Source organism: Enoplosus armatus, chromosome 2, assembly GCF_043641665.1.
Source record: "Enoplosus armatus isolate fEnoArm2 chromosome 2, fEnoArm2.hap1, whole genome shotgun sequence".
Lineage (NCBI taxonomy): Eukaryota > Metazoa > Chordata > Actinopteri > Centrarchiformes > Enoplosidae > Enoplosus > Enoplosus armatus.
Window position 1 is genome coordinate 8,683,319 of NC_092181.1, and position 10,795 is coordinate 8,694,113.

General features: G+C 48.8%; 1 protein-coding gene and 2 non-coding genes across 3 annotated transcripts; all 3 read right to left on the reverse strand.

The window, feature by feature from the left end:
- Positions 1-311: 311 nt before the first annotated feature.
- Positions 312-383, reverse strand: trnam-cau (transfer RNA methionine (anticodon CAU)). Its single transcript has one exon. It is a non-coding gene; the product is annotated as a tRNA-Met (tRNA).
- Positions 384-753: 370 nt separating this feature from the next.
- On the reverse strand, positions 754-825 carry trnam-cau (transfer RNA methionine (anticodon CAU)). Its single transcript has one exon. It is a non-coding gene; the product is annotated as a tRNA-Met (tRNA).
- Positions 826-2,040: 1,215 nt separating this feature from the next.
- Positions 2,041-8,273, reverse strand: tmem132a (transmembrane protein 132A). Its single transcript, XM_070927394.1, has 13 exons — positions 8,192-8,273; positions 7,617-7,843; positions 7,291-7,503; positions 6,971-7,176; positions 6,632-6,772; positions 6,235-6,507; positions 5,981-6,133; positions 5,106-5,301; positions 4,438-4,581; positions 4,029-4,231; positions 3,384-3,603; positions 3,106-3,297; positions 2,041-2,961 (listed from the first exon to the last, which is right to left on the reverse strand). Exons 1-13 carry the CDS (start codon positions 8,271-8,273, stop codon positions 2,041-2,043), a joined length of 3,171 nt encoding a protein of 1,056 aa, XP_070783495.1.
- Between the last annotated feature and the right edge of the window lie 2,522 nt (positions 8,274-10,795).

Genomic DNA, 10,795 nt, shown 5'->3' on the forward strand with positions numbered 1-10,795 from the left:
ATGAGTGACAGTGATGTCTTCAGGGTGCTGCTACTTTTGTACTTTAATCACATCAAGTATCTTTTCTTAATATGCACAATAAACATTTTAAGAGAGACAGTGATTTCAATGGTGCTCCCTGTTAGTTGAGTACTACGAGCTTGCAGTGTTGAGGTGGTATTCTATCATTAATGGTAACAGCCATAACTTAAACAAAATGCGCGTCACATTGTAGCGTAGAAGTGTTTGCAGTGAATTTATGTTTCACGAATTACAGTTTCTTAACATTGCAAATGTAATATGGCTGAAGGTGAGGAAAAGAATACACGACCTAGCAGAGGATGGTTTCGATCCATCGACCTCTGGGTTATGGGCCCAGCACGCTTCCGCTGCGCCACTCTGCTTTGGACTGACATTTCATATCACGTGACAATTTAAGGTGGAACTCCAGAGTCTGAAAATAGGGTAGCACATTATATCAGGAAGGAAATATCTATCAGGATGGACTACTACCTCTATCATTCTGCTCATTTTAGAGATATCCTCTGGAATATTTTTTTTCGCCTCTGAAACGCGGTTGAAACACTACAATGAGAGTTGACCACGTTAAAACTTGTTTTAGCTAAATATCATTCAGTAGTGTTCTGTAGTTTGGTCGTGTTTTATATTTGTGGAGCTGCTTTGACGTCTCTGGCAGTCAAAAGCGCGTCATAAAGTATTTTGAGTGAATTTACGTTTCACGAGCGTCATTTGGACTGACGATGATGAAAAGGATAGCAGAGGATGGTTTCGATCCATCGACCTCTGGGTTATGGGCCCAGCACGCTTCCGCTGCGCCACTCTGCTTTGGACTACCGTATGGTATCACGTGACAATTTAAGGTGGAACTCCAGAGTTTGACTACAAAAATGTTGTTTCACCTTTCCGCCACTAGAGGGCATGGCGAGTTCATTTTTTTCATTGGTACAGGTAGAAAGCACACATGTAGCATGTCCGCTTAGAATTCAGCTTTTTGAATTATGTGTGTTTGTTTATTCTTAAGTGTTTATTATTAAGAAATTGTTCATTTCTTAATTTCCCAAATGTTAGATGGATTGTGTATTTTTCATGAATCTTTATGGTAAATCTTGAGAAATACACACACACACACACACACACAATATTTATACTCATATCATTCTCTCAGTTTTGGAGGTAAACAGCTCCACTTCATCAGGACCAGCTGTCGTGTAAAAAGCAGAAAGCTTCATACAGCACATTTTATTTTAAACACACTGATATGAAACCAGAAATAGACAATTGACAAAATGACAAATAACATATTCTGAAAAGAAAACAGTCAGGATTAGAGTTAAACATACCATTTCTAAATACAAAGTAAGTATTCAACATATTTACATTGTATGGTACACTGGCTCTCACAACTCTCACGTCAGTGAGGCTAAATAAGTTAAGCAATTACACATCAATCAGTTTGTTTTCAGGCCCACTGATGTGTGTAGCCACTGATAGGACATGGACTGAATGAAGAAAGACCAGGTGGACTGAAGAAAGACTTGATGGACTGAATAAAGACCGGGTGGACTGAATAAAGACCGGGTGGACTGAAGAAAGACTTGATGGACTGAATAAAGACTGGATGGACTAAATAAAGACAGGGTGGACTGAAGAAAGACCAGGTGGACTGAATACAGACCGGGTGGACTGAATAAAGACCGGGTGGAATGAAGAAAGACCAGGCGGAATGAATACAGACCGGGTGGACTGAATAAAGACCGGGTGGAATGAAGAAAGACCAGGCGGAATGAATAAAGACCAGGTGGACTGAATAAAGACCAGGCGGACTGAATAAAGACCGGGCGGACTGAATAAAGACCGGGTGGACTGAATAAAGACTGGATGGACTGACGAAAGACCAGATGGACTGAATAAAGACTGGATGGACAGCAAAATGACCCATCACCCAGTAAAAAGTGATGTCATGGTTCCACTGTGGGCGAGCAGGGCGATCCCAAACTGTTTGGTAGCGTATTACTGTACAAACCTCGGCCTGCACATATATCAGCAAATGATCTCTACTTCTTTAACATCCTCTTTATTGTGCTCCTGCTGCTGCTTCATCTCCTCGTCGCCGCCTCTCCTCTTCGTCTCCTCGTCTTCCTGTGCGCCTCCCTCCAGTTCTCCTTCCCCCTCCTCCCCTGCCGCTGTCCTCCTCCTGTCTCGTAGGGCGCAGGGCAGACAGTTCGCCAGGAAGAGGACGGCGGAGAGGCCAAGCAGCGAGAGGACGGCGCCCACGCCGACCTCCAGCTCTCGAGCTCCCCGCCCTTCCTCCTCGTCCTCCTCCGTCCTCTCGCCTTTCTCCTGGCTGGGGGCGAAGTACACAGCGCCCTCCTCCTGGCTCGGCATCAGCACGGCTCTTTCCAGATTGTTGCGGCTGACCATCCCTCTGTTCCCCACCTCGTTCCAGTTCCTATTAGTCATCCTCCCACTGATTTTGTCATAGTAGTCACTGCTTAGATTCCCGCTTTCGTTCTCGTCAAAGTTTGATGAATATATGTCACTGTCTGACTCCACCAGCGTGTCTGAAATGTCAAACTCAAACTCCCCGCCCTCCTCATCCTTGTCCCCTACAGGCTGCAGGAAGCCCAGGTCTAGGTTGACCCTTATCCAACCAGATCCTCTCGCCAGCCTCCTGGTCCCGCCTCCTCCTCCCCCTTCGGCGTCTTTCCAATCCCTTTCACCTTCGCTGATGGAGTTGGAAGTGATTGGCTGGTCAGCGCAGGTTGAAACCAGCAGCTCCGCGCGCAGTAGAGGCCCACCTCCGTCGCCCTGGGCGAAGATGCGCTGGCTGGGGCCGGGCGCCACCACGACCACAGTCTCGGCCAATGAGGAGAGACGCAGGAAAAAGGGCAGGTCGCTGAAGGAGGAGAGGAGGGAGGCAGTGTCGTCGCTGAACTGGAGCCAGACACTGATGGACGCCTCCTGAGAGAGACACGACAGGATATAGATGGAAGGACAATTCGCAAGACATTGTCCTCTTAACTTTTTCACATTGATACTATCTTTGCACCACGTGAGAAATCGTCCTCTCGCGTCAGAAATGGACCTCATCGACGTCCCACTCACCTGGTGATGGTTGTACAGGATGTTGTAGGCTGTCACGGTCGCTGTGACGATGGAAAGGTGGGCCGGGCTGGTCATGACCGACATGCCGAGGCCGCTGACCACCTGCACGGACAGGTCCCCGGGGGTAACGGGATCGGAGGTCACCGTGATGTCACATCTGCCCAGCACGCCGTCCCACTGCTCGGAGACGACCTGAGAGAGAGAGAGAGAGAGATGATGATGATGATGCTCAGTAAGTGAAGATGTCCACCTGGATCCATGCACACCTCTCGCCTTACATGGAGTGATGTCTTCCCTGGTTGTAAACCGATCAGGTTGGTCTGAGCGTCAAGGGAGGCCACTCGAGCGTCATCGACCCTCAGCCAGTCGCGGACCAGCTCTGTGACGTCCACAAACCAATCGGATGAGCCCAGCAGGTGCGTGGCTCTACTGTGGGAGTCCTGAGCCGTGAACTGAGTCAGAACCTGGACTGAGGAACGCTGATACACCGGCACACACCTGAAGAGACAGGACGCAAATGAAGAACTGAAGGCCTGAGATGATACACGGGTGCACACGAAGCTCTGAAAACTCCACATTCCGACTGATGATGGCACTAAAACGGTTTAATCTCGGTCAAATACGAGCACGTCCGCACATTACTGCATGCAGACTACTCGTGGATTATCTAGTCTATTTACAGACCTCATAGCCACCTAACTATATTTGGAGTCTTTGGGCTCTAAGAAATGAAAAATCACAACTGTGATGATAAGAGGATTAATTCAGAAGGCTCATCACAAAGAGATTTTGATAAGACATCAAGCGTTCCTCACACTGTTCCAGTTTTTGCTAACAATGTGGTCTAAGGCTCATGGTTGTGGTTGTCCCTTCACACACTGGTGCTAAAGAGGACTTTCAGGCCCACTGTGGCTGTCTCCTACCCTTTCTCCGTGAAGTGGTTCCAGCCATCGATGGCATTGAGAACGGGGTCCGCCAAGGTCACTCGCAGGGGCACTGAGGGCGCCCACACCTCCAGACACACAGAGCCACTGAGCGTGCCCAGTAGAAACTCCACCCTTGCACAGGTGTTGCCCAACCCTGATTCGCTGCCGTCCACAAAGAGGGTGGAGCAATCACTGGACACCTGTGGCGAGGACGGAGACAGGCCAGACAAGATGGGTTTCATTGGGTTTTGTTCTTATTGAATGTTTGAATATAACAATGTCACTTTAAAGCTGCGGCAATCAATCAGTTTTGTTTCAGCTAAGTGTCTTTCAGCTCATTGTTTTTCGTTTTACGATGAACATGGTGGACAGAGATTTTTCTTTTTTGTGTCAGACTGCGTCGCACCTTGACGGTGTTCTCATTGGTGGAGTGACACGTGACTGCAGAGGTGACGTCCAACACCTTCCCATCCCGACTTACGGCCAGCACAATGACAGGAAGTGAGACGGGCCGGCTGGTCAGTATGGCTGTGTTGATGATCGTGTTACTCTGATGAGAGAGGACCAGAAAACACACAATTAAAATGAGATTAGACGGACCTTGAACGATCTGAAAGGTTATACCTCTGGGTCGGGATTTTACGGTAGCCGACAACAAAACATTTGCATTGGGAGAAACGTGGTGAAAAACGGATGCAAATTCAAAAACACATATGAAACCCCCAAAATGCTGCAAATGAAAAAAAGGTGCGGCAGAAAGCCAAAACAAATACATTCACAGCTAAGAGCTAAGCTAAGGGGCGACATATAAAAGGCACGTATTCTTTTTTTTACATTTGGCCTTAGTCTTTTACACTGTTTTTAAAGAGCAACAGATTGATGTAGCTAGCGTTAGCGTGCTGTCGTCTGGTCTCTCTCTCTGTCTCAGGCTGAGAATAAAGGTGTTCTGGAGGCCCGAGCACTTCCGTTGTGTTTCCTATGTGTTTTTGAATTTGCATCGTTTCTGAAGCTGCGGCGTGTTTGCCCTTGTCGGCCACCGTAGGGATTGAATGAATGAATGAATGAATGAAGTACCTCTGTGATGGGAGCGATTCCAAAGATGTGTCGATCAGCGAATGAGAAGGTGCTCGCCGCTGCCCCGTGTGGCGATAAGGGGTTGCTACGCCCAGAGTACTCCACCCACCAGTTAGCAGACACCGTCATGGCAATACCGAAGCTCTGCCTCAGGCCGTCGACTGACAGACACACCACCTGCTGGAGGAGAGTGGGACTGCAGGGCGACAGAGATAAGACACTGGGCTGCCAGTCACCACAGTGAGAGCTGCTGCAGAGGGAACATGTGATCTCCCACTGTCACCTTGGTTACATAGTGATTAAGTATGTTCAAAGCTAATGTGATTGCACATAGATGAAGGCACCGCTAAAAATGTTTTGAAAGTTCTGACGTGAGATATCAGTTTTAATATCTGTCAACACCAGTATGCTCGCTAAGCTCGCTAACGTTAGCCTCAAGGGCAGGAATGTTTCCCGCTGCTTGGCGACACCACCAGCTGCTCCGGGACTTTGCCGGACTTGTCTTTCTCATTGGCTCTTGTGGCCCCGCTCCGAAACTAAGTAAGTAATGATCCAGATTTTAACTCGTAAATGTCAAACATGTTTGAAATTATCGGCGCGGTTTAAGACTGGATTTGTAAACCTCGGTATCCGACCAAGGTCCAAGACCAGATGTCTCCTCCGATTGTCGGGAGGGGTGAATCGGCCCAAAACTACCTGCGTGCCTGCCTGAGCCAACAAGTTCTTTGTGTGTGTGTGTGTGTGTGTGTAACAACTGGTCTTTGTTTAAACGTACACCTCTGGTTGTCTGAATGGTAAAATGTGGTGAAAACACTTTTGACTGCTGTATTTTCCGTCTATCAGTGAACTGAGAGGAAATCAAACTCTTGACCCACTTGTTTGCGTGCTTGAACGTGCTGTGTTTGTGGCAGACGATGGATACCACGTCGTGTTTGGAGCCTTGGCTTCTCTCCAGGGTCACCGTCCACAGGTCAGAGGTCAGAGTTTTCTGGGCCACCATCGACACCAAGCCCTTCTTCACCTTCAGCCTGAAGACGCACAGATTTTCGGTGTGTAAAACTTCAAGAGTTTGTTGGCAGTTAGTGATACAGAGTGTGACACAAGACAGCGTGTCGTGCTGATGCGATACCTTAAGACAACAAACTCAGCACTGAAGTTGGCTCTCAGATTCACGGACACCCTGATCGGCTGTCCTATCAGGACGGGGCCCCTGTGATAGCGAATCACGACGTGGGAGTCCAAGCTAAGCTCCTCCTCTTCCTGCCCATTCAAACAGGTTTCTTCTTCTTTGGTCCTGCTCTGCTCTTTCTCCTCCTCCTCTTCCTCCTCCTCCTCCTTCAGTGTCACCGCTTTGATATGGAAGAGCTGCCTCCGGGCCTGAGCCGCTCTGTCCTCCACACATCTGGGCGGAACAAGGAGATCGACAGATGTGGTAGAATGACACACAGACATGAACTGAGCAACGAAGAAAGTACTAAAAACTCAAAGAGTCCCTGCACATGTTCTCACATTCTCTTGTAACGTACCCCGGCGGTGTCAGCTCTAGGTGGTCCGCTGGGTCGAAGGAGGAGTAGTAAAGCTGTATTTGGTTTCTCGTGGGGCCCCGTTGGTACCTGAGGGATCGTGGAACATTCCCCTGGGCGTCCCCATCAACACCTGGATGGTATCTGAATGAACGCGCAATTAATCTTTCACTCAGGCAACCGATGAAACCATCACCATCGCCTACGACTCGCTGAGGAAATCAAGGATCAATGGAAACTCCAGACTATGCTGTACATTCATTCTTTCATATAATAATCCATTCCAAGTGAGTTGGCTGTCTGAAATGAATGAAGTGAACTAATGAAAGAAGTACACCTCACCCCAGTGAAGGAGAAGCTGCGCGCTGGCGACTGGCAGAGTTGCCGCGATGACGCCCGCCCCGCTGCCGCTCCCGCTTCTGCACCCGGTGGCGAGGGTGGATGTTACCGTGCCACTTGTCCGCATCCTGATGTGATTGGTTGCTGTGTCGACCCCTGAACCACTCCCTGGGAAGCGTCAGAGTCACCAAGCACAGCCCCAGAGGAGGCTGGGGAGCAGGTGGACGGACAGGTAAAAGGAAGGAGGGGGAAATGGAAAAGCAAATGAGTGAGAAAGACACTGGAGAGGAAAACGCTGGGTTCAGGGAGAATCTGGCCCTCACCTGTGTGACACATGAGACCTTGCGCTCCTCTGTCTCTTTGAAGGCATGCAGGGTGACGCAGGTCCCTCGGGTGCTGGGATCGCCCCGCTTGTGGAACAGCGTCCTCACCCTGAACCTCTCTTGCCCTCCCTCATCCCGCTCTCTCTCCACATGCCGTGAGAGGAGGGTGGCGGACACGAGGGGAGAGAGAGGGAGGACGGGCTCCGATATGCGCTGTGGGAGGAGAAAGAAAGGTATGACGCCAGTTAGCTTGAGCAGTTCATATACAATGAGCATACACTACCATCATCAGTCAACTCACCCACACATCTCATCTGTCCTCTTACCTGTGTAACAGAGTAAGGGCCAAATGAAGCCTGGAGGACCGGCCCGGGGGCCCGGCCAGGTGGGGACACCATGAATAGGCTCTGGGAGAAGGAAAAGGGGCTGGAGTTGGAGAAAAGAGGGCCCAGCTCCGCTTGGGACAGAGGGAGGAACTGCCAGGGAGGAGAGGCGACTGACATGTGGACCGGCAGGGACAGCGGGAGAGGAGGCTGCAGGAGGGATGGAGGGACTGAGGGAATAAAGAAAAAAAAAAAAAAAGGGTGTGAAGCAAAGCGTTAGAGATCGAGGCATGTTAGAAAGTCAAGAACCACAAAGAGCTACCCGAAGAGTCCCCCTCCACTCATCGTGTTCGTCTGCTGAAGGAGAAGAGTTTCTCACTTCCACAACAGGAGGATTTGTGACATCACAGCTGGTCCAGGATGCAGCTCGCACACTGAGAACGGACTGAAGCAGGAGACATCTTGCGTCCAATGGTTGAACAACAGATACACGAGACGCTGACCGCTGCAAATGTCCACCCTACTGTGACTCCCTCGTGTGCCACAGGCAAAGAAAAATCGAATTAGCAAAGACTCACCTGCTATGAAAATCCATACGAGCAGCAGCGTGCTAACTCCTCTTCTGCCCCACCGCACACCGGCCCAGCTGACGTGGGCCATCCCTGCAGACCTGATGCAACACAGTATCATGTGACAACCAGTCGGTGTGTGAAACTACCCTGCATTCGATGTTCTCACACAGTAACAACGCTCTGCACCTGTGCGGGACATTTTGATTATTATTATTATTATTATTTAATAACGGTAGTATGGCATTTTACACAAACCCCCCAGAAAGTGCATATTATTTATACTTTTTCTTGCTCACATTGGTTCAAGCCTCTGCACCTTATTCCATGGGCTGTTTGGGATTTTTTGGGGGGTAATGCATATATCATTACAAAGAAAAAAAACAGCCGCATTCTAATACTGATTTGGACGCAGTTTACCACGGCAACGGTAGAAGCTTTATGAAGCATTGGGGTCAGCCCTAGAAATGAGCGCCACCTTTAAACTTGAAGGAAGCAATGATTTAACATGAATCGGGATGGGTTTTGGATCATACTATGATGGTACTATGATAAGATTTTCAGCCACATCGCCCCGGCCCTTCTTCACCAGCCAACTGCAGAACAGGCTGCGTTCATGTTCAAATGTAGCTTCCAATTAGTCATGCTAGCCTGCTCGAGATGAGTTTACGGTCATGGTTGCATGCAGGGGCCTGACATGTGGGCCAAACCACGTGAAAAATGAAATTCAGACGCTGTATGTTCTGCACAAGATCAAAGCTAAATACATCAAATGCGTTGTGTTACGTACATGTTCCCATATGACAACAGTCACTGTGAACAGGTCAGATGACATCGTGACGTTCTGCACAGCACACGCTTTTGGGGGGGCGGGGGGGGGGGCATCAAGCCCGTCGTTCAGAATGTCGTAGAAGCATTGAATGGAGAGATCATACAGCTGCATTATGACTTGGAGTTAATAGATAAACAGCTGGTTTCTGCAGCCTCTGTGATAGCAGAGTTCCCTCGCTTCTGGCTGCTGAAGCCGGCCGGGGTCAAGAGTCACACGTGCGCGCACGTACTGTCGCGGGACATAGACCGCCATTCATTTCCTGGAGACTTACCCTAAACCCTAACCCACAGTCTTACCCCTAACCCTCAAACTCTGACCCAAAAACCGACCTTTCCCTAAACAAGCTGGACAAGCTGTCCCCAATAAACTGGTCTTTAGTCTGCAATGTAGCCTCAAGTCAGAAATGCACGCACACTTTTACCCACCTGAATCTGTCCATTTCAGCTCCAGATCACTCCGGGTTTTTCTCGGGGCATTTTGTAGGTGGGTTTAAAAGAATACGTCACAACAAAAACTATTAAAGGGAAGAAAAAAAAAAAAAAAAGCAAATAAAAACAAACAGTTAGATGGTGTTTTTTTTCGTCTCTCTCGCTCTTCTTTGCTGGTCTGCTGCTGCTTTAAAGCTCCCCTCTCTCTCTCTCTCCCTCTCTCTCTCTGCCTCTCTCTTCCCTCCCTCTCTGTGCCAGATTCACACAATACAGATTTATTCCTTTAAAACGGTAAATAATCCTCTCTCTCGCTCTGTCTGTTATGTCCCTCCTCCCTCCCCTTCCTCACAATCTCATTTTTTTCCTTAGAGGTTTTGCTTCTTTACTCTCTCCTCGCCCCACCCTCTGATTACTCCCCCCCACCCCCACTTCTTCAAACTATTTTACCAAAGAAAAGGTCACTCTTTTGCAATGACATGCTCTCCCAAACGCTTCTGTGTGTGCGTGTGTGTGTGTGTGTGTGTGTGTGTGTGTGTGTGCCTGGATGGTTTTTCCATCACACACCAACTATAATCATGCATACACACAAGTTGTATGAAGTGCGTGCTGAAATTAGAAACACAGTGTCTCTCTAAGCCCTCAGACGTTGTATAGTGGCCGTAACGTGTCCCTTTAAGCTTTAAGTGCTTGTCGGAGCGGTCAACGCTCTAAACTGCAAATCCCACGTACGATGTACCGTCAGCCAGGCTCGGACGAGCGTTAGTGAAAATATGGTCATCGTATACATGCCACGTGATGCGTGACAAACAGTGAAATTAAACACTGTTTGTCGATGGAGAGATAATGGGTCCCTGAAGGGATGACAAAGGGACCAAAGGCGTCGTGAGGGAGAGGCTGGGGTTGATAAAGCCTGTGATTGTGACTGGAGATGCCCAATGAAGGCCGAACACCTGTCACACATTCAGGTGCGCAGAGACCTTTGTAGAAGAGAGATAGGTGTGGGATCTTCAAGAGGGAGGACCGGACCGTGGACCTGTGACCGATCCGGACCACTCCGACGGGGCATCTGGCCGGTCGCTTCGTGGTCAGATGCTGCTCCAGCCCACACACTGGTCCTCTGCTTGTCTTTATACCCACTCCAAAAAAAAAAAAAGGTAAATGATTTATAATTAAAGTGCACCTCTGTCTTTACTGAGGACATGGAGGATAATAACCCAAAAAAAGAGGCTCAGAGCTGTATATTTGAGTGTGGGAGATGTCACATGTAATTGGTATTATCCTTTAATTTCTATCCTATCCTCACTCCAACCCATCTCACTGTCTCTGTCCGTACATACACACACATATATATAT

What these genes read in the sequence shown, in the direction of transcription:
- tmem132a (XM_070927394.1), bottom strand. Translation starts at nt 8,273, where the DNA reads ATGGCCCACGTCAGCTGGGCCGGTGTGCGGTGGGGCAGAAGAGGAGTT. An exon ending in GAATCGCTCCCATCACAGAG is followed by an intron (nt 4,582 to 5,105) that starts GTACTTCATTCA and finishes CTCTCTCATCAG; the next exon opens with AGTAACACGATCATCAACAC. An exon ending in CCAATGAGAACACCGTCAAG is followed by an intron (nt 4,232 to 4,437) that starts GTGCGACGCAGT and finishes TCCTCGCCACAG; the next exon opens with GTGTCCAGTGATTGCTCCAC.